This window comes from Panthera leo, chromosome C1, assembly GCF_018350215.1.
Source record: "Panthera leo isolate Ple1 chromosome C1, P.leo_Ple1_pat1.1, whole genome shotgun sequence".
Lineage (NCBI taxonomy): Eukaryota > Metazoa > Chordata > Mammalia > Carnivora > Felidae > Panthera > Panthera leo.
In genome coordinates this window covers 85,042,880-85,066,606 of record NC_056686.1, presented here as the reverse complement: position 1 = coordinate 85,066,606, position 23,727 = coordinate 85,042,880, and the positions used below count along the sequence as shown (strand labels likewise).

The 23,727-nt window shown below is 38.2% G+C and overlaps 2 protein-coding genes, 1 long non-coding RNA gene and 1 pseudogene across 5 annotated transcripts in view; all 4 read left to right on the top strand.

Moving 5' to 3' along the window:
• The window catches only part of DBT (dihydrolipoamide branched chain transacylase E2), a 52,567-nt gene extending 48,221 nt beyond the window's left edge, over positions 1–4,346 (top strand). Inside the window, exon 11 of the mRNA XM_042953042.1 lies at positions 3,517–4,346. Within this exon, the coding sequence (XP_042808976.1) occupies positions 3,517–3,684 (168 nt within the window). The 3' untranslated portion in view covers positions 3,685–4,346. The remainder of the gene's footprint in view (positions 1–3,516) is intronic.
• Positions 4,347–4,414: 68 nt separating this feature from the next.
• On the top strand, positions 4,415–5,238 carry LOC122227558. Its single transcript, XR_006206119.1, has 2 exons — positions 4,415–4,829; positions 5,030–5,238. It is a non-coding gene; the product is annotated as an uncharacterized LOC122227558 (long non-coding RNA).
• A 1,705-nt stretch (positions 5,239–6,943) lies between these two features.
• LRRC39 (leucine rich repeat containing 39) overlaps positions 6,944–23,727 on the top strand; it is a 31,090-nt gene continuing 14,306 nt past the window's right edge. The window contains exons 1-4 of one of the 3 annotated variants that reach the window (XM_042953040.1): positions 6,944–7,070; positions 8,215–8,346; positions 15,878–15,960; positions 21,577–21,769. In XM_042953040.1, coding sequence (XP_042808974.1) covers positions 21,657–21,769 — 113 coding nt within the window. In that variant the 5' untranslated portion in view covers positions 6,944–7,070; positions 8,215–8,346; positions 15,878–15,960; positions 21,577–21,656. Of the gene's footprint in view, positions 7,071–8,214; positions 8,347–8,923; positions 9,916–15,877; positions 15,961–17,603; positions 17,874–18,180; positions 18,231–21,576; positions 21,770–23,727 lie in introns of those variants that run through there. The other 2 variants (XM_042953041.1, XM_042953039.1) reach the window with 2 other exon arrangements.
• LOC122228137 lies at positions 14,966–15,253 on the top strand (annotated as a pseudogene).

Genomic DNA, 23,727 nt, shown 5'->3' with positions numbered 1-23,727 from the left:
GATAGGGCTTGGGCATCCCTATTAACTCAGTGTTGAGAACCACTAGAGTTAAAAGAAGTAAGCCCCTGGATTCCATCTCAGTACCACCATTATTAAATGTCATCACCACATTGACTATGATTTTGGTCTTCATGCTTTCGGAAGAATCTTTTTTCTTTATGTTTATGATGCTTCCACACTGAGTATCCCTGGGACTTGTCTTTCATGAGTATTACTTTTGTGTTGGCATCCAAGCCTCCACAGATACTTTCATTCAGCCTTTTTTTTTTTTTTTTTTAATGTTTGTTTATTTTGAGAGAGAGAGAGAGAGACAGAGACAGAGAAAGAGACAGACGGGTAAGGGTAGAGAGAGAATCCCAAGCAGATTCTGCACTGTCAGTGCAGAGCCCAATGTGGGGCTCGATCTCAGGAACTGTGAGATGATGAACCTGAGCTGAAACCAAGATTTGGACATGTAACCAACTGAGCCACCCAAGCACCCCTCGTTAGAGTCTTTTAATACAACAAAATGTTACTTATCTGAATGGAAGGCTTTGAAGCAGAGACAACATGTAACTAGAGTTCCAAGCAACATAAATATGAACCTTGCCCTCATCAGATCAATAATTTTTCAGTGTTAAGCATTCTCTTCCAAAAACAGAATATAAAGCCTCTGTAATTGCACTTCCAGTATTTTCAAACTTTTTTTTAACCTTCACTTATTTATTTTGAGAGAGAGAAAGAACAAGAGCGCACATGAGCAGAGGAGGGGCAGAGAGAGAGAGAGAGAGAGAGAGAGAGAGAGAGAGAGAGGGAGAGAGAGAGGGAGAGAGGGAGAGAGAGAGAGAATCCGAAGCAGGCTCCATCCTGCCAGCACAGAGCCCGACATGGGGCTGGATCCTACAAACTGTGAGATCCTGACCTGAGCCAAAATCAAGAGTCGAACGCTTAACCTACTGAGCCTCCCAGGTGTCCCTCATTCAGCCTTTGATTTGCTTTCTTACAGATAAGATACCTTTTTCCTAGCATCTACTCTCCCTTCTAGCATAGAGAGGAGATAGGGAGAGAGATCCAGAAACACATAGTGAGACTCTGTTCTTTACAAATCAGGAGTGTCTCTGAATATAATTTCCCTGTCACCCATTCTCCACCCAGCATTTGAATCTCACAGAATTCTGACTTCCTACAGTTTCCAAGCCATCATACCTATCTGAGAAAGTTTTGTTTTTCTTTTTCCTTAAAGATAAGATGTATTTTCTTCTGGATTGTGTGTGTGTGTGTGTGTGTAATTATGGTAAAATCTACAAAACATAAGTTTACCATTTTAATGTGTACAGTTCAGTGGCATTAGGTACATTCATGTGTTTACAACCACACCACCATCCATCTCCTGAAGTGTTTCCTTGGCCCAACAAACTCTGCTTGTGTACATCACTTTTTGTTTATCTGTTCATCTCTAATGAGTATTTGAGTTGTTTTCTTTTTTTGGCTATTGTGAATAGTGCGGCTATGAACATTGGTGTGCAGATATCTGTTCAATAGGTGTGTTTTTACCAAATCATTGTTACCCATGATTTCATCAAGCTATGAAGAATAGTTCTTGGAGTATAAGTCTTCTAATATTTGTCGGGTGGGAACAAATAGTGTGTCTCCAATCCCTTTCTTTCATAGTGTCATCTGTCCTTGGTCATTTTCTGTTTTCACTATAAATTTTGAACGTCTTGTTGCCAAAAAGTCTAAGTTATGAAAACCCCCACATAACTCAGTTCTCTGTCCTTGTCTTCCCTGACCTATTGGCTGCACCTGAGTCAATTGAGCCATCCCACTTCCTTGGAAAACCTCTTTCACTGTGACTTTGCAGAATACCTTGCTATTGTGACTTTCCTTCTGTCTACTGCTGATTCCCTTTGAGGCTCCTTTGCTGAAACTTCCTTATCTCCCAAGGAAGATTTTGATTCTCTCTTTAAGCTGTGGGGTATTCCTGGGCCCCCTTCTGGCCGTTTTCTTTATCTGATCCCATCTTATGGCTTTAAGCACCATTTATATACTGATGACACTCAAGTTTATATCTCTCCTTTGATCTGGAAATTCATATATCCTGATTGGATATCTAACTAGGCATCTTGAGTTTCCTGTTCCTTTCCTCACCACCCCCCACTCTCAAACTCTCAAACTTACTCCTCCTGAAGTTTTCCCCTTTCAGTAAATGACCATTCTGCCCAGAAACCTCCAATAACTTCTCACCTCACTTAGATCAGAGCCAAAGTAGCTGCAGTGGCCTATATGGCCTTCCACTGGTGCTACGCAGTGTGATCAGGTACCCATGTGAGGCCATGAATGTTGTATCCAGACTGTGAGGACACCAGTACAGAAAGGGAGAGTAGGGCTTAGATGCTTTCACAGCAGTTTGACAGGTGATTTTTGGTGTATTGAATCTAATACAAGAAGTTAGGGCTTGCGTTTTATATATCTTTTAAAATTTTCTTTTAGTAATTTACTTTTACTATATTTTTTAAAAATAGCTTGCAATGGATTAGAAATTTTATTTTATTTTATTTTAATTAATTTATTTATTTTTGAGAGAGAGACAGAGAGTATGAGTTGGGGAAGGGCAGAGAAAGAGGGAGACACAGAATCCGAAGCAGGCTCCAGGCTCTGAGCTGTCAACACAGAGCCCGATGCATGGCTCGAACCCATGAACCACAAAATCATGACCTGAGCCAAAGTTAGACACCCAACTAACTGAGCCACCCAGGTGCCCCTGTATTAAAAAAATTTTTTTAATAACAATAAGTCATTTACCAAAAACAGATTGAGAAGCATTGCCCTTGACAGTGGGCCCCACTTTCTTTCTGCTCCATCCATGACCTCATCTCCCACCTCTCACCCCTGCCCCTCCACTGCAGCCACCCTGCCTACTTTGCTGTTCCTCTAACACTCCAAAGTCATGTTTCCCCTGTCTCTCTTTGAAGATACATGTGGCTTGTTTCCTCGCTGCCTTCAGTAAGGAAACGATGGTGAAGCTTTCCCTGCCCACCGTGTCAAACAAAAAATGCTGCCTACATCTAGCCACTGCCTACACTCTCTCCCCTTTCCACATGGCTTTATTTTTTCCTTTGTACTTTTCTCTAACATGCTATATATTTTGCTTATTTATCTTAATTTTCTCTCTTTATCCATACAATGTTAGCTCCAGGAAGGCAAGGATTGTTATTTGTTTTGTTCACTGGTTTAGCCCCAGAGTCAAGAAGAGTACCTGGCACATAGTAGCTGCTCAATAAATAACTGTTAAAAACAAATTGAAATCTGAGAAGAGATTTACTGTATATAAGGAAATTATACAGGAGACAGGAAGCACCTTGGAGAAACTGAAAAGCTTGAGGCAGGTACAGAGATGGGAAAAATTTTCAAGTCGTTGGGATGCCCCTTTCTTTTCTGTCACAGGAAGGGGGGTTGCCTAGTCTTTCACCATTGCTGTTGCTAGAGCTTGTACTTGGAGCAAGTGAAGTTTGACTCTGTTCTTTGCCTTATTTCTAGGTCCTTCCCCGATTTAACGAGAAAGGAGAAGTGTTTAAGGCACAGATAATGAACGTGAGCTGGTCAGCTGATCACAGAATTATCGATGGTGCTACAATGTCACGCTTCTCTAATTTGTGGAAATCCTACTTAGAGAACCCAGCTTTTATGCTCCTAGATCTGAAATGAAGAGTATAAGGCGTCATTGAACTTTTTCAGCGTCCAAAGAACATGTAGAGCCTCGCTGCACAGCACACGTTCTTCGTCACAATTTGTATTATAAATGATTTGTATTGTGTGATTCAGGTTCCCAGGCACAATATTTATCTCCGTTCTGTTAGACATTTTACAGAAAATGAATAACGGTGTAATAGTTCTCCCGGGGCTGTCACATTTTGTAGGTCATAGTGTGACTTCTTACTATGGTGCTGAGGTCTTTGTGTCCATGGACTGAAACTAGGAAGAACAACGAAATTAACGTTACTAAAAGACAGATTGCAATATCTGGTATTTACCCTATTTTTTTTTCTTTTCCTCTTTTAATTTTAGATTGCCCCTTAATGAAACTTTTCAATTACACTTAGTTGGGAAATGGAATTTACACACAAAAGTATCTTTCATTTCCCCACAATAATGCTAACTGTTGTATAAAAAAGTGCAATTATACTTAAACTTTTAAGATATCCACGGTTATGTTGCTTTGTAGAGATTATCTGTAAATGTCTTGTTTATATAAACTAATATCTTTTAAAAGAGAAAATTATAAGCTAATCTTAAAAATGCCCAATTATAGGGGTGCTTGGCTGGCTCAGTCGGAAAAGCATGTGACTCCTGATCTTGAGGTCATGAGTTCAAGCCCCACCTTGGGCATAGAGCTTATTTAAAAAAAAAAAAAAAAAAAAAAAAAAAAAAAAAAAAAAATCCCAGTTATAGTTTTATAACCAGTAAGGCTATCAAAAGTGTTTGCTTAAAATGAATATTCTTTTAGAATTGGTAACTTTTTGGTGTGTTGTTAGGAAAAAAACCACCTCTGCAAACTTGCCTCATGTAAGAGAAGTGCTTTAAATGTAGCAGCCGCTGACATTGTCTTACATTTAGAAGTCCATTGCCTTTTAACTATTTTTTATCTTTCTTGTCTTCAGCTAAAACATAGAATAGAATAAGAAATTAAGATGTATTCCATTCTCCATATCCTAAGAAGGAATGTGCATATCAAGAGAGAGAAGAGTCTAATGAGTAATTATGGACATTAAAATAATAAATCTCATACAGAAATGAAAGTATCATAATGATCATTTTGTAAGAGGCCCACTTTAATCAGAAATAGCATCAAGGTGAATATAATCCAATGTTTTGATTTGCATTCAGAAATCCAGCTTGCTTCTAATGTTTTCTAATTGATTACTATATGTTCAAGTGAAATTTTGTGAGAAAAAAGGTTGTTTTAAATCTGCTTGATTTTTTTTCAAAATGAAAATGACCTGTAAATTAGAAAATAATGGATCAAATGAATGTTATTATTTTTTAAATTTAGGTAGTACAAAGAGTCAAAAAGAAAATGAAATCATCCATGATCATACCACTATTAACATTTTGATCAAGGTATCTGTATACATAGCTATTCTTTTTATAAAAATGAGATCATGCTTTATCTACTATTTTATAATTTGATTTTTTAATTTAACATTATATCACAAGTAACTTGACATGTCAATAAACAATTCTACATTATCATACTTTTAAGTGGCTGCATAATATTCTGTGTGTGTTTGTTAGACATTTGATATTAAACATCTACTGTATACTCAGCATGGTGCTAAGCACTGGGCATAGAATACCTGCCCTCATGGTCCCTGCCTTCATTAATTTACAGTCAAATAGAGGAGGCAGGTATTAAATAATTCTAAAAAGTAAAATATCATTACATGTCTAACTGGGGAGAAAAACAAGGTGCTATGAGGGTGTCTAATAAATGTTGCTAATTCTGTCTGGGAGGGTTATGGGAGGATGTACCATAATTTAACCAATTCCCTATTAATGGCATTTGCAGACTTTTAAATGACTAACCATATGATCAGTTGTCTCTTAAGGAAGATTCCCCAAATCTACAGTGGACAGTGCTCCTTGCATCCCATGATTATAACTATAACCTAGTCATATGGCCACACCTAGCTGCAAAGGAGACTGGGAAATGAGAAGGCATGTGCTTAGCTAAATATTTTGTTACTATGGGTGAAGGAAATAATGGATATTAGGGGATAATTGCTGTCTCTGCCACAGAAGATATTTTATCCATTTCTGGTTACAGAAGACCATAAGATATCTAACAATTTTTTAATGTCACATAGCCACTAATGTGCAAACTGACGCTCAACCCATGTGAATCCCCTTACGTCTTAACACAACTCTGACCAACTTGTCTGACTTAATCCAGTAACCAATAGGCAGTAGTATTGAGTTGAGACACTATCAAGTGAATTCCCTGACAAAGCCCAGATTTTACATTATCTTTCTCCAGGTCTTCTCTGAGCTTTCTCAGCAATTGAGAAAGCGGTTTCATTTCTTTTGTTTTCTTTTCTACTCTTGTCCCCTGGGACATGTCATAAGTACCATTATCAAAAAGGTCAAAGATTTGAGGGAGATAAAAATGCAGGGACTACTTGTTGCATTCCATTGTTCAAATTTCTCTCCTCTTCAGCCTGAACCTTTACTTTTAAAGCTTAACTGTCAGGACTTTCTCCACTATTAGTAGCAAAAGCCTAATTCTTACTAGGTTATGTTACAAAGGGAACTCGATTCATATAACTGAAATCCTCAGGGGCATCGGATTCAAGTATGGCTGGATCCAGGGACTTAATAAATTCCAGACTGTCTCTGTTTTGCTGTCCCTGTCTGCCTCTGTCTCTGTATCTCTGTCTCGTCACTCTGTAACTATTGGATCTTTTTTGCCTCATGTTGACCTCATTCTCAGGTCAAGCTGTCCCAGTGTGTTGACAAAGATGCCTACAAGTACCCAGACTTACATTCCTCAGAACTCACATTGTTTCCAGTTAAAATCTCAAGGGAAATTTAGATTGGTCTGGCTTGGTTCATGCCCATTAATGTGGGCAGGGGAGTATAATGGCCTGATTGGCCAGGCTTGGATCTTAACGGTCACCTTTGGAGCCTGGAAATCAGTCAGCCCCAATGCACATGGACTAATAAGAAAGGAGATCTGGAAGAACATCTGGGCAGATTAAAAAATAAAAGTCAACCAAATAAAGTGAGATATTGCCCTCCCACCCCACCTCATATTAAATAATGAATGTTTTCTTTTTTCTTCTGTTTATTTTTGAGAGACAGAGACAAGTGGGGAAGAAACAGAGAGAGAAGGAGACACAGAATCCGAAGCAGGCTCCAGGCTCTGAGCTGTCAGCACAGAGCCCAACGTGGGGCTGGAACTCACAAGCTGTGAGATAATGACCTGAGCTGAAGTCTGATGCCACCCAGGCACCCCAATAATGAATGTTTTCTAAGAGATCTCTTTAAGACCATGGGTACAGAGGAAGTTGAAGAGGTAGAATAGGGAGTAAGAGGTAAATACAGAAGATAATATTAAACTATTGGTTGTGATTCCAAGATTTTTCAATATCTCCGAGAAAGAATATTTGTATTTTCTTCCTAGTTTTAGTAACAAGAAGTAATGTGATTCTCAAATATCAAATGATGCAGTGTTGACAATTCATCCGATGTCAAAATATGAATCACTAGCTTTAGTATTTTCTATTCATCTTTCTTGAAAATTTTGCATGCTAATTTATTCACTAGCTTTGATGTTTTACGCTTATACTGGTATATTAATTATGGCAGAAGGAAAAAGTTTAAGTTATATTTTCCAAGTCCATTGCTATGAAAAAAACAAGATTAACAGGATGCTATGGCTTACCATAGGGATATCTATCAAGAGAAAAAGAAGATATGCATTCCAATTTACCTGACATCCTATGAGAGATCATGGTCTTCAGGTTAAACTGATTCCTTCCAGATTCTTCAGCAAAGGCCTCAGCCATTCTTCACAGTACCTGTGCCAAGTCTCTTCCCTTCATTTAAGCACCTACACAAATGGCTCCCCAGCCCTGTTGTACCCAGCAGACAGCTCCTCCTTCTGTCTTCAGAGAACACAAAGTGATTCAACCCAAGGTTCTGTCATTTCTCCCCTTTTCACCTCAAAATCTCTATATTCTCACACTTTCCCTTTGTTTTCCTTTTGGAGGAAGATGTGATTCTCTCTCAGCAAAACCCACATTTCCTACTCTCTATTTTAATTCCATTTCTTCCTCCTGATCCTTGTTTTATGTTTAATCCCATGGGCCCATTTTGATCTTTTAGTCTCTTCCTTACATCTAGAATTGTACCAGATGCATGTCTCCAGCACGCTGGTTAAGATTCATTTCCAGTTCCTCATGGAGAAGTTATTGGAGACTGATCCCAGAACTCTCAGCAAATTTAATTTTTTTTCTTGTTGATAAATGTATCAGGGTAATGTCGTATGTCTGTAAACCTGTTTCCTTTTCTTTTTGGGCACATGGTTAAATATTTTCCAGCCTAGCCTGCAGTTATGTAGGGCCATGTGATTTATTTCTAGCCATTGGAGAAGGTAAAGTGATGTAACCATTTCTAAATGTGGCCCATAGAACCTCCCAAGAGATCCTCTGTACTCCCTCTCTTTTCTCTCCACAGCAACCTTGAGGACTTTATGTTGAAGGTGGCAGCCACACAAGATGGAAGAAACAAGCATCTCCAAATGACTAGGTGGTGATAAAGCCTCCCCACCACCACACCCCAGTATTGATTGGTTTGCATGTGATACAGGTGAAATAACTTGTATTGTTTGAAGACACTGGTATTTTCAGATTAATCTTTTACTTTAGGTAGTAATAACCCTAACTCTGAGCTTTCCAATGCAATAGTTACTAGCGACATGTGGCTCTTCACACTTAAATTTCAATTAATTATTGTGGCTATTGAGCAATTCAAATGTGGCTAGTATAACTGGGAAGCTGAATTTTAACTTTATTTCATTTGAATTAATTGAAATTTAAATGTGAAGAGCCATATGTGGCTAGTGTGCACCATATTGGACATTACAGACATCGAATATTTCCATTACCATAGAAAATGCTATTGAATCGTGCTGCCCTAATAAATATAGGGAGAGAACTGTTCTTACTTTTTTTTTTAAAGTTTATTATTTTGGGACAGAGAGAGAAGGTGCACACTTGTGAGGAGCAGAGAGAGAGGGAGAGAGAGAGAATCCCAAGCAGGCTTCAGAGTCAGCTCAGAGCCTGACGTGGGGCTCGAACCCACAACTGTGAGATCATGACCTGAGCTGAAATCAAGAGTCAGACGCCCAACCTACTGAGCCACCCAGGTGCCCTGAACTGTTCTTATTTTTAAACTAATCCCCTCCCCCAAGAAATTCTCTATTTCTCTAAAGCCAATTTCCCTCTACCTAAGAGAAGGCTCAAAACACTCCGTTCTCACATTGTTAGCTTTACCTGTACCTGCCTCTGCACGAACACACTCCTGTCTTGTTCCTTCTTGCCTTTGCCTAACTTTTAGAATGGATGGTCTTGAACTTCTTGTGATCTGGCTTCCTTCCCAGCTGCTCACCTGTAATCACAGTGTGCTCGGCAAAAGGTTTGGCCACACCTGTCTCCCAGATGTCTCCTAAATAGTTCTCTCTACCCCCATCACTCTCCTGAGCTCTAGGCACTCATTTTCACTCTTTCGTGTCTCAAGGTCATCACGTGTTTCAGAGAGACCAGGTCAACTCTGAATTATTTACGCTAAACCCTCAGGTGACTCATGTTATCATTGTTATCCCCACAAAATTACCACAGCTCTTTTCCGTTCCAGAAAGCATTACCATTTAGGCAAACACTGAAGGTAGCATTAATCCTTGATGACTGCAAGCTCAGAATGAAAGGGAAATGACTTCATTATGAGGCAGTTGCAGTCCTGAGCCGAAGGGTTTTAACCACGAGCTAATTCTTGTGCTAGTCAGACCCTTGGTTGAGAACTCTAGGCCAGCTTGCTAGAACTGAGCAGGAGAATTTGGAGATGGTCCAGAGGAGAGCCACAAAACCCAATCACGAGCAAGAGTAAGAGATACTCAGGCTTTTACTGAGTATCATGTGGAATGTTACAACACAAAGCATTGAGAACAGCTGCTCTGGGCCTTGACAAGAGAAAGGACAGAAATGAGAACAGGTGGGAGATTAAGAATTTAGGTTAGATAAGAGGCAAAGTCGGGATGGTCAAAAAAGGGTTCAAGCTAATCCCAGGCTGAGGAGGGGGAGGCCGAGTCCCTCCAGCAAGCCCCAAAGCCTCCACCCGTCTGTATTTCCAGAGGAACCGTCAGACTGTGCTAAACTTGGGGTAAGCTATGTCATTTGAAGTTTGCTGCAGGAAGCTTCTTAATACGTTCTAAACATGTGTTAAATAGTTCTAAAAATGTGGCAAAAAGAAAAGTAAAAAAATCAAGGTTATAAAATCTGTGTAGAAGTTGCAAGAGTGCAATCATCTGGAAAAACCTAACAAATTAATTTCCTGGGAAAAGGAAGCCAGAGTTCAAACTGCAGTAACAAAAGCAACTACGTTGATGGCAGGGGTAATTAAATTAATGGAAACTGCAGGGATGAATATAAATCAGAATGACTAATAATTTGAAACATTAGTTATTCAAATGCGACACAGAGTCCTCGATGAGCTAAGTCGCCACACTAATAACTGCAAACCAAGGGCTTTACAAATTGCACAAGAACCTGGCTTTGGTCCCATTATGTTTCTGTCACAAGCTTAGAAGGGCTCCCATTGGTTTGTTTTTAAAACCACCATTGTCATTTACTGCACTAGTTTCCCTAATAAGGTTGTGAAAATGAAAAATATTGATACATAAATGTAATGCACTCTAATTGTAATAAAATGGTATTTACAAAAGATGTTGGGGGGGTTGTAATTTTTTCTAAATGCATTGTCATTTCTCACAGCTTCTCTCTTTACTAGATGTTACAGGCTTAGTAATTGCATAGTATTTGTGGAAATGTGAAAAAACAATTTTTGTAGTTGTCTTTTGAAATGTATACAATATGTCCTCAAAAGTTGGGTCTCTATCCTAGAAACAAAATATTATGTAATTCATATAGAATTATGCAGTTAAAGAGTTAAAAGTTTGGCATAGCTTTTATTTCTGTAGAACTGAAAAGCAGTGCATAAAAATAAAAGCAGAAAGAACGTATCTTTTTGTTATGTGGCCCAAAATACCTCATTTGACTGAAAGTGCAGTTTTGGGGTTCTTATTTGGTGGATATAGGAGGGGTATTGTTCTTTTGTTTTTGTTTTTTTCTTTTGAAACAAGACTGCAGTGGCTTCTATTCTGTGGTTCTGAGGTTTAAATTGCCCCAGAAAGTTGAAAAATATTCTGATTACTGCTTAGGTTTTATATTTCCTGTGAGAACATTCTTTACACAAGAAAACTATAGCACCAACTTATTCATAAGAGAAATGATGTTTTGTTCATGTGTATTTTGTTTGCTAAATTACATATTAGACTCACAGCATGCTTTTCTCAAATGAAGATTTTAAACTCAAATTCAAATGACCTTCTAGTTTCTGGCCCATTCCCCATAGGCTACAGAATAAATGAGTGTCTGAATACACTAATTTCTAGTGTCTCCACTGTTGATTAGGTTAGTGAAATGCTGTGTGTGTGTGTGTGTGTGTGTGTGTGTGTGTGTGTGTGTGTAAAATGACAGCCAGCACAAAATCCTAAGGTCAGAAGTACATTTTTATTCTTAGTTAAATACATTAATTTTTGGTTATGAAACATATATTTAATGATAGAAAAAAGAAATAATTCGCATTTAAAGCTAAACTTTTTTCTCAGCCATTTTAGTAACTTAAATATGTCAGTTATTAGAGACTGAAACTCTGTGGGGTCTTGCGGCAGAAGTCATGTGAGACCGGCTAGAATCTGAGAACTTGAGCTCCAGGGGAAAGGTATTTGGTATCTAATAGTGTTTCCTATCATCTTGGAGGAAATGTCCCTATTTTGTTGGACCAAGTGGTGCAAGTTAGTATGCAGCTGTAATTTCCTAATAGAAGTATCAAAATGTGGAAAATAGTGACTCCACATTGGCAATGTTTAGCAATCATGTTGTCTACTTTCCATCCCTTTGTACACACACACACACACACACACACACACACGACCTTAATGGAACATTTTCACATAAAAGAATATCAATGTTCCAGAAAACCCTACAGCTCAACAAATCAGTTTTAAAATATTCTTGTTTAAGGGGCACCTGGGTGGCTGAATAGGTTAAGCAACCAACTCTTGATTTTAGTTCAGGTCATGATCTCACGGTTTGTGGGATTGAGGCCTGTGTCAGGCTCTGTCCTGGGATTCTCTCCCTCCCTCTCTCTCTCTCTGCTCCTTCCCTGCTCATGTGCACTCTCTCTGTTTTTCTGTCTCTCAAAATGAATAAGTAAACATTAAAAAAAAAAAAAAAGGAAAAGATATAAACAAAGTACAATTACAGAGGCTTCAAATTCTATCTCTGAAAGAGAATTCCTAACACTGAAAATTTTTTATCTGATGAGGGCAAGGCTCATATTTATGTTTCTTGGAACTCTAGTTACATGGTGTTTCTGCTTCAAAGCCTTCCATTCTGACAACTAACATTTTGTTTTATTAAAAGACTCTAGGGAGGGGCGCCTGGGTGGCTCAGTTGGTTAAGTGTCTGACTATTGGTTTCAGCTCAGGTGATGACCTCACAGTTCATGAGTTCAAACCCCACATGGGGCATCTGTGCTGACAGCATGGAGTCTGTTTGGGATTCTCTGTCTCTCCCTGTCTCTGCCCCTCTCCTGCTTGTGCATGTGAGCTCTCTCTCCCTCTCAAAAATAAGCATTTAAAAAAATAAAATTTTAAAAATTTTAAAAAGACTCTAAGGAGTCATAAAAGGGTTTTACGGATTAAAATCCCAAAGTAGTATACTCTTATTTTCCATTGTTTCTCCCTATGTTCCGTTATTTTCTTATTTGAATAAATGGGTCACACAAAGCAGATGCTTCTATGCTTGATATGATTCCTTATAGTACTGTAGTGTTAGAATTTATGGGAAGAAGCTTGACTAAATGATCAGTAGTTCGACTGTTCTATTTCACTTTGTAAAAGAAAATGCTCTAGGTCTGATATAATCATGCTTTTAGGGGCACCCGGCTGGCTCAATCAGAAGAGTGTTCAACTCTTGATCTCAGGGTTGTGAGTTTGAGCCCCACATTGGGCATAGAGATGACATAAGATAAATAAATCAGCAAATTAAAAAAAAAAAACATGCCTTTAAAAACAGAGTAATAACTACTTTATCTTAGTGTTCTATGTTTAAAACCATTATAATCTTTCTCTAAATGTAAGCCTATGTATTAGCACAGGTCATGATGGAATAGAGTGAAAAAGAAATGGAATTATGTAGCCTGAATCTCAGTCCCCCCTGTTCCTCCCTGTCTCTATTCACTGCCCCTCTAAAGATGTGTTAAGCAATAATAAAATTGCTTTGATATTGTTGGTGTCCACTACAAATGTAATTTTGTGTGACTTCCATAAACTTGTTTTTAAAAGGAAGTAGAATGACCCAATGGTCCAAGTCTAGGAGCCAAATCCTTCTGAGTTGGAATTTAGCTCAGCTTTTCCAGCAGTATGTCTTTGACAAGTCTCTCCCTCTCTTTAAGCTTTGATTTATTTGTGCATTAAATAGGTATACCTACTGTGATGGCTGATTTTATGTGTGAACTTGACTGGGTGCCTAGACATTTGCCAAACATTCTGGGTGTGTCTGTGAGAGGATGAAATTAACCTTTGAATCTATAGTCTGAGTAAAGTAGATTGCCTTCCCCAGTGTGGGTGGGCATTATCCAGTCAGGTGAAGGCCTGAAGAGAATAAAAAGGCTATATCTTTTTCTTTCTTGTAACAGGGTATCATGCATGTTTCCTCATATTATGAACCACCTTTCTACTTTGGGTTTGTATGATTTTGACTACTTTAGCCTCTTCACATGAGTAGAATCATACAGTATTGACTGTCCTTTTGTGACTGGTTTATTTCACATAGCATAATGTCCTCAAGTTCATTCCATGTTGTAGTATGTGACATAATTTTGCTTCTTTTGGAAAGCTGTGTAACATTCCATTGTGTGTATACACCACATTTCCTTTATGTATCTGTCAGTGGGTATTTTGGTTGCTTCTATCTCTTGGGTATTGTAAATAATGAAGCATTGAACATGTGTGCGGATATCTCTTCAAGATCCTGCTTTGAGTTCTTTGGAATGACACTTTATTTGTAATGTGCATTTTTTTTCTTAGTTTATTTATTTAGAGAGCAAAAGAGAAAAGCATGAGTTGGAGAGGGGCAGAGAAAGAGGAAGAGAGAGAGAGAATCCCAAGCAGGCTCCACACTGTCAGCACAGAGCCCAACTCAGGGCTCGAACTCACAAACAGCGAGATCATGACCTGAGCCAACCAAGAGTCAGATGCTTAACACACTGAGCCACCCAAGCACCCCTGTGATGTGCTTTTATACCCTCTCTTACCTGACCATTCCACTTGGTGTTTTTCTAGATTTGTTTCCTTTTTCTAAATACAAGCATTGCAGTTGTAGTCAGTCAAGGCCATGGATTCTTTTTTTTTTTTTTTTTAATGTTTATTTATTTTTCAGAGAGAGAAAGAGCATGAGCAGGGGAGGAGCAGAGAGAGAGGGAGACACAGAATCTGAAGCAGGCTCCAGGCTCTGAGCTGTCAGCACAGAGCTTGATATGGGGCTCAAACCCATGAACTGTAAGATCATGACCTGAGCTGAAGTTGGACACTTAACTGACTAAGCTACCCAGGGGCCCCAGGGCCATGGATTCTGATGAAATATATCCCTGTGGGACCTCAGAATGCAAACCTGGGCACCAAGCAGCTGGAAAACCCACAACAATAGAAGGAGAAGATAAAGCAATTTGTGCAACATTATACAATGAGATACTTAAATGGCTTCATGCTTCACACAGTTAAGATTTACCTCTCCTCTGTAAAATTGTCTTTTCTTTGATTTTTGTCTCAGTCTCTGAAGAAAATCCTTTCACAGCTAACCTTCTTCCTATGATCATATGGCAATCATATCCATTCCCATCTTCTCCTTTCTTGGCTTTACTGTTGGAGGGTAGTAATAAGACTAACCTTTTTTGAATACTTACTGTGTTCAGGCACTGTGCAAGTTCTTTTGTATATTAACTCATTTAATCCTCACAAAAACCCATGAAGAACTCTTATTTTTATCTACATTTTGCCAATAATAAACTGAGGTGCCAAGGGAGTATGTGACTTTTGCAAGGATATTCAAGTATATAAAGATGTGGGCCAGGGCTCATGGCAGACACGATGGAGATGACCTTAGAGCAGCCCTTGGAAGACACAATGAGGAATCCATTCATTGTTGGGGTCCTATGGCACAGATTCATGAGGGCTTGATCGGGGCTGCCGTGGGGCCCAGTCCAATGAACGTGCTGGGCTGATAACTGTTTGATCATTGTTCTAGCCCAGCAAGCAGCTAAGCTAACCTCAGTCCCCACTGATATTCTGGTGGTGTGTCTAGAACCAGATACTGGGAACATTCTGATCCCGGAAAATGATGGCATCACAGTGGCAGTGCACAAAATGGCCTCTTGACGTCCCCTATCAGTTCTATATCAGCCTGTCATCAGGGTTCAATCCTACCTATGCTAATTATCTTATAGAACTATTAAAGTTCCAGTCATTAGGCCATTTATTTAGTGTGCATTGGGCACTTTTCTATTAATTTTACAGTAAGCCACTTTTGGACCCTCAACAGATTGACTTGTCAAAATATTAGTAAGAAAGATCTAGGTCACTTTGTGTACAGAATTTTGTTCAATAAATCTGGTTGGAGGAAAAGAAAAGCATAAAAAATACAGTGATAGGTACACAGAAAATCAAATAGAAAGGGACACAACTCCAGAAAAACCCACAAAGTACAAAAAGAAATGAATGTAATTACTTCTGTTATTTGGATCAGCTATGAATAACATTTACATAGTAATAAACACTACCAATTTAACAAAAATTATGTTATATTGGGAGGACTGGAGGAGTGGAAATGTATGTTACTGAGTAGGCGGTTTAAGACCACAGAATTCTCATCTTCTATGGTATGAAGTCAATAGATGATTCCCTAATCAGTACATGAAAAAATAGCATAAGCATATTTTTGGAAATACACCAAGAAACAGTTAAAATAACAATATCTGTTTCTTACCCATTTCTTACATACAGATGATGGAAATCTCCCTGGCATGTTTGTGTAAGAAGGGGTATTCATCAAACAAGTCCTGGAACTATACAACGGAACTGGCCTGGTAAGGGAGCTGCTGTGGTTGCCCCCAGAACCAGCTGCATACATTGTGGCCAGGAAACTCCTGCTGTTAAAACTAACCCTAGAATATATTGCCTCTGCTGTAGTCAGACCAGCAAAAATGAACTGTAGCCACCCAGCCAGTTTCCCCACATTCTTTGCTTCTAAATCAAAGTACATGATTAGTAGAACCTTAGTCACATTCCTCAGTTCTGTAGCAAGGGAGGTTGGGACTTTTCCCCCTAATTCTACTTTGGCAAAGTGGAGCTCACTAACGTGAAGGATGATCAGACTATGAGAGGGCACTATACAGTGCCTTGTCTCTTCCTTTTCTCTCACCCACTATGTCCCCAAATCACTGAAATTCTGTCTAAAATGCTTCATAAATAGCTTGTGAATCCATTCACTTTTTTTTTCCACTTTCCCTGACATTTCTCTAGATTAAGTCACTTCAACAATGTCTAAGTTGGTCTCACTTTATATTTGTATTGCCTCTTTAGATGAGAGCATAGGAAATAAGCTAGAAAAGGGAAAGAGAGAACCTTGGAATTTGTGGATTTCATAGAAATACTGTCAAATTAAAATGTAATGGTAGACAGTGCTAAAGGGAGAGATAAATCTAAATTGTTTCCAAAGAGACAATTTAGTACTTTTCTTAACAGAAGCGAAACTCCTCCCAGCACCTTAATGTTGCTGCATGAACATATTCAGGGAAGCCATTGTATGTGATGGTACAGACACTCTGGACAGGAGATTAGAGTTCAGGTTCTGTGATCTTTGCTCTTTCTGTGGTCTTAAGTGGCCCCATAACTCTGAGTTTATTTGTTACAGAAGCATTAGAGAATTTCTATGGAATAATCAGGCATTTTTTAAGTGCTTTTAGCACTAAAATTGGGGCACCTGGGTGGCTCAGTCAGTTAAGTGTCTGACCAGCTCGGGTCGTGATCTCTCTCTGCCCCTCCTCCATTCTCTCTTTCTTTCTCTCTTTCAAAAAATAAACATTAAAAATATTTTTAAAAATTAATAAAAGCACTAAAATTTCCAGTGTCCAAATAACTAAACAAATGATGGTCCACCTACACACCAGAATGCTATGTAGTCATTTAAAAGGATGGTATAACTCTATACTAATATGAAACAATTTCCAAGATATTCTGAATGAAGAAAACACAGTATAGAGAAATATACATAGTATGCTAGCATTTTGTGTGTATGTGTGTGATGGCATGTGTGTGTGTGCTTTTCATGAATGTAGGCATATTTATGTTTGTAACTTCACAGGCCACCTTTGGAGGGCTCAGAAATAAGTGGCCATAGTGACTGCCTTCAGAGAAGAGAACTAAATCACTAGAGGTGGGCTTAGGTGAGGATTCATTATCTTTTGAATTTTGGTCCATGTGCTTATATTACCAACTCAAAAAATATTTTTTTAATCTTTATTTGGTTTTGAGAGAGAGAACGCACATGCATGCTAATCGGGGAGGGGCAGAGAGAAGGGGAGACAGAAGATCCAAAGTGGCCTTTGTGCTGTCAGCAGAGAACCCAATGTGGGGCTTGACCTCACAAACCGTGAGCTCAAGACCTGAGCCAAAGTCAGATGCTCAACCGACTGAACCACCCAGGCACCCCCATAATTATTTTCAAAGAACCCAGAATTAACTCCTACCTATGAAGGCTGAAGAGATAAAGGTTGAGAGAGAATTAAATTTGAGCCTGGATGCAGCAGGAGCTTGGGGCTCCTCTTTTACCCATACTATTCTATATCTTTACTTTTCTTCTTTTCTGAAGCATTTACCTTTAGTTTAAATATTTACAGATCTATCGTTTACCACGTAGGGTTTTTGTTGTGCCGTACATTCTCAAGTTTTCAAGTTTCTCTGCTGGGAACAGATAAATTCTATTAAATATTCAAAATGTGTAAGTCATGAAAAATGGAAGGACTTTCAATAGGAGTTCTTTATATCTGCAGCTTACAAATAGTTCTGTCTGATAGTTTTATAACACCCCATATACAGCATTTTGCAGTGTACAGAATGCATGCACATACGTTATCACTTGATCCTTTGCACAGAAGCTCCATGTGATTCTTGCTATTCTCAGCTTTGTCCAAGATCTAAAATTAGAACTAGGCTGACATTACATTTCACTTGGTTACAAGTCTGACTGAGGATTTTAATCATCTGGAGCCACATGGAAAACAATTCTCCCTGAAATCCTCTTTCAGCTGATAATCACTAACTTTGGGCATGTCAGCTTCTGCGTCCTCTGACAGTGGTAAGTATTTTTCCAAAACACTTCTTTCCTATTCTTCACATGGAAATAGACTGCTGATGATGCCTTTACTGGGTCTGAATCTGCTGGAATGCACAACTGAACTTAGAATTGAATTTACAAGTCTCTTTTGGGGTCTCATAGTCATTCATGTAATTGTCTTCCTCTGGAAGATGGATTTCTGTAAAAGTTAAGCATTTTTTTTTAGTTTAGTTTTGTTTTTGTTTGTTGTTTTGTTTGTTGTTTTGCTTTCTTTTGCCTTTAGAAAGCAGACTCTCCCAGTTATGCCCTTGTCATACTATGCGCTTTTGTGTTATGGTAGTCATTGGAGGGAACACAATCCTATGCTAGCAGCAGAAATACATATGTTATTACTGACTTGTTTTCCTGGAAGGGGAACTGGTTGCTGGGAAAGGAAAACTGATGGCTGGATCAAGTTTAATGGCAAACTGAGAAACCTAATTAGCATATGAATGGTTATATATGTTTAAAAAATACACATTCACATGTAGATACTTGATAGTTTTAAAAAAGGTTTTCTTATTTGGTAAACACTTCAACCTTGTTCAAATCTGAGACAATAAATTGTAGGTTCACTGTGATGTACCTAGGGGTTTGGATTAGCAGCACCTGTATGCCAAGGTTTCTTGCTGGCAAAAAGCTCTTGCAACCTGTTCCTATGCTAATTGTGCAGGCATTGCTTAAAAATAGGGACCCTCTCCTAATAATTTGCTGAATATTGGAAATTATATATCCATCCTAAAATTGTAAACATTTTTTCCTCTGTAATGGAGTTTTTCTCCCACCCCTGTCTCTCTCTCACACATTGCATAGTTTTCTTTTTTTTGCACTGCATACTTTTAAAGAAATTAGTAATTTAGAGGAGATTAATAATGAAAAGCAGCATTCTCTGCCCCTTTTCTGTCACTCTAGAAGTGACAAGATTTTGTTTTCAATAGTTGCCACCTTTGTTCCTGTTTTTTTGTTCAAGGGGGGTTATTATTGATCAACTTTAGGCATAATCTACGGAACTTCATTATGAAAGATGATGCTCAAATTCACTTACACCCTTCTAGAGTTATATTCTTAGTTTTAGTTTCTCTCTTGATTACCTTTAGAACTTTAAACAAATACTTAAGTCTCTAGTTCTCATTCCATAAAATAGAGACAGTATCTATGACTCCCCACTTTGAAGATGTGGCTTTTGGTGTTCTTTCCTCTACACCTCCATTTCCTTCTTTCACATTCTGTTAAAGCATTTATTCTTATTTTTATATTTTCAAGATGTATTATACTTATTACATTCTGTTCTTTAGATGTAAACATGTCTTCCTTGCTTTGTCATGGGTTGATTTATTTCAAAAGTTGATTTCCATCACTCAGAGAAGAAACTTTGTACCCTTAGAAGTCACTCCCCATTTCCACCTCCGAAAAGCCCCTGGATATAACTAATCTACTTTTTTTTTTTTTCTCTATGGATCCCATATACATGGTCTTCTGTGTCTGGTTTCTTTCACTTAGTATACTTTCATTCAAAGTTCATCTACAATGTAGCCTGTATCGGTACTTATTCCTTTTTCGGGGGAGTAATATTCCATTGTATGCATATACCACATTTTGTTTATCCATTGTCAGTTGACAGCCATTTGTTTCCACTTTTTGGCTATTGTGAATAATGCAACCTCAATATTCATGTGCAAGTTTGTCTGTGAGCATACGTTTTCATTTCTCTTGGGTATAAATCTAGGCGTGGATCTTTTTCTATGTTATACCTTCCATTTTTTCCTATTTTTATGTTAGGTGTGCCTCTTATAAACAATACACAGGATTTTGTATTTTATTTAATTGGACAATCTTTATATATTAAACTATGGCATTTAGTAGTCAGGGAAGTATAAATTGTGACCATAATGAGATTTTATACAGCAGTGTGTTGGTGAGGATGTACATCAATGGAAACCTTGTACAGTTGTAGTAAGAGTATAAATGGGCACAGTCACTTTGGAAAACAATTTCGCTCTATCTTATAAATTTGAACATTCACATTCACTATGATCCAGCAGTTAAAGTCCTAGGTATATACCCAATAGCAGCAATACCCACTTGAGCACCATGAAGATAAGGACAAGAATTTGGGGAAAATACTGCTCATAATAGCAAAACTCTGGTACCCAAATATCCATATTCATTGGGATGGAAAAATTAAATCATGGCATAGTCATACATTTTGGAGATCATGGCTTCCATCAGTATATAAAATGTTCTACTTCCTTTATGGAGCTATATATTTCCCATGATATGGATGTACCGTAATTTATTGATTAAAGGTTATATTGCTTCCAATCTTTTGCTTTTATGAAAAAACACTGAAGTGAATAACTTTATAATATGTAATTTTACAATTGAAAATATTTGCAGTACAAATTCTTATGAATGTGAATGTGCATTTGTAAGACTGATAGATATGACCGAATTTCTCTCCACAGAGAATAACAAATATGGCCACCTTTAGTGTATAAAAGTACCTGTCCCCCTACACTGTTGCATATTTCACTTCTTCCTTTCCAAACTTTATACGTTTCTATTTGCTTCTTTTGCCTTACAGCATTCCAGTAAATGTTGAATAGTTGTGATTGTGGACATCTTTGACTTCCTGAATTTGGAAGGAAATGATGAATTGTGGATCATGTTCTTTCACTATTGCTAATGCAATCTGAAGAAAAAATCAATACAATTATTTGTAAGGCAAAGAATATTCCATCAAATGAATCTACCATAATCTACATAACCAATCCCCTATTTTTATTTTCCTTTCCTTTCTGAGATTCAGGTCACAATCCTCAATATTACCTCTATCCCTCTGCAATTTATTTTAGAAGAGCCAGTAATCCTAGTATAATACCACTTAACTGGATTCCAGCTTATGCCTATAGCATCTAGATTAAGTAGATATCCCAAGACGCTGGTCTTAAATTTATATATCCGCTACTTAGCCATTTTCATATAACTGGGCATGTAAACTAGTTGCAGTTTTTCATTATTGCAAATTACATAGTAACAAAGGAAGTTGACTTGGCTTCAATTCCCACCTCTGCCACATATTAGATATGAGACCTTGAACAAATTGCCCATCTTCAAGGCTCAGTTCTCTCATCTGTATTTTACAGACAATGAAAGCACCCATGTCATAGGATTTTTATGAGGATTATTAACTGAGACATGATATGTAAAGTGTATAAATAATTTTGGGAACATGGAAAGTGTTCAATAAATACATGCTACTGGGATCATTTTGGAACTTTGTGAATGTTCTGAAACACATTCTTTTTTTCCCCTCTGGTACAATTAGGTCCTTTTTGAGATGGCATCTGTGATTCAGCTATTCAGAACCTAATGAAGTTGGTGACTCTGTGACAATGTGGAGAAATCATGTCAGAAAATGTGGTTTGTACTGGGGCTGTCAATGCTGTAAAGGAAGTTTGGGAAGAAAGAATAAAGAAACACAATGAAGACCTGAAGCGAGAGAAGGAATTTCAACAGAAGTATGCTTTAACATGTTTATTATTTTGAATTAGTGAAAAGTCAGAACATCATCATTCTAGAAAAGAGCACTTATTAAGTGCCTTATTGTTGAATTTGATAGAGACTTTTATTTACTGAAAACTCAAAATATAACTACAGGGCTATCCCTGACTCAATTAAGTGTGATTATGTGATGGTGGCCACAAAAAACCCAACTGTCTGTATGTAGTTGGCGCACCAGGTGGCTCAGTCGTTTAAGCATCTGGCTCTTGATTTAGGCTCATGTCATGATCTCCCGATTCATGAGAATCCAGTCCTGTGTCGGGCTCTGCACTGTCAGTGCAGACCCTGCTTGGGATTCTCTCTCCCTCCCTCTCTCTGCCCCTCCCCTGCTGGCACTCTCCCTCTCTCTGTTTCTCTCTCTCAAAATAAATGAACATTAAAAAAAAATAGTTATCTTGGGCCCTCATAGGAATCTGGTCAACATTCATCATAGTTTGATTAGTATCATTTAGTCTATTTTTCACTGATGGCTTGTTCAGTATAATAGTCCCTAGGTACTAAAACAGCATCTAGCAATGCTACGTAGTATAGATTCTCACCTATTTGAATAGCAGTGAGTTTCAGCCAGGTTCCCTGTGGATCACCTGATTCCTTGATTTGGGCTGTACTTAAATAATTTGGCTCTCATTTCCTCTGCCTTCTTGATATCTACCCACTTTCCTGATTGGATGTCTCCAAAGTATTCTATCTAATCTTGCAAGAATACCCACTTTCCTCATGGATCCCTACAATTCTCATTCATTAGATCTCTTTCTAAATATTAAATTGTCTTTTGTCTTGCAACATATACAGATATTGGGCCATTATGTTGTACACCTGACACTAATACAATGTTATATGGCAATTATATTTCAGTGGGAAAAAATGCTCTTGTGTCAGTTAGCAAATACCATAAAATTCAACTAAAAATGGCTTAAGGAATAGGGAAGTCCTGAGGCAAGGCAGTTCCAAAGCTTTAACAGCTTTAGAGATTCAGCTTCTTTTCATCACCTCCTACTGCTAATCTCAGTGTCTCAGTTTAGTTCTTAGGGTAGCCTCCCTCAGTGTCACAGAATGACTGGTGTACTTCCAGGCATCATAGCCAGACCTCATTATGTTATCAGAAGAGTGGAAACTATTTCTGTTTCTTCAAGAATGAGGAAGCCTTTCTGAGGTGTTTTAGCAAACCTCTCCTTCACCTCTCATTGACCAGAACTGGGTAATTTGTACTCCCCTAATGCAGTTCCCTTCTAGGAGAATGAGACTGTGTGATTGGTTTATATAAATTAAGATTTATACCTGGGTTACTTGGGGGAAGTATAAATACTTGAAAATAACAGCTATTCTCCCAGCAAAGAAGAGGGGGAAAGGTACATTCTTGATAAGCAACTATTTTGTGTCCGCTATCTGTAAAAACAAAAATCCGGCTGGGGAAGGGCCACTCTTCCCAACCAAAGCCAGTAAAGAGAATAATGATGCTGACAATGATGAGGTAGCAGCCGTTGGTTGTGCACTTACTGTTTACTAAGTACTCTGCTAAATGTTTTATCTGTACTATCTCATTTAATCCTCTCAACATACTGAAACAGTGTCTTGATGAGGATTATATTGCATTATGAGAGATGGAAAACCAAAATAATATTTTCTACACAAGACATGTTAACTTTTCCTGGTACTTGATCTATGGCTGGAATAGCACTCCACTGAGTCAGATGGTCTGTGTTGCCCACGGTCAGGCTTTTATCTTGTTGCTCAACTGTGCATGGCTTCCATTCCTAACGGAATGGATGTCACCCAATGGCCCCAAATAGATTCACCAACCTCAGCCAACATGTTTGATTCCAGCTAGCAGGAAGTGGCACACACTACTACTTCTGCTAACATCCCATTGATACGATACATATCTAACTACAAGGAAGGATGGCTAAATGAAGTC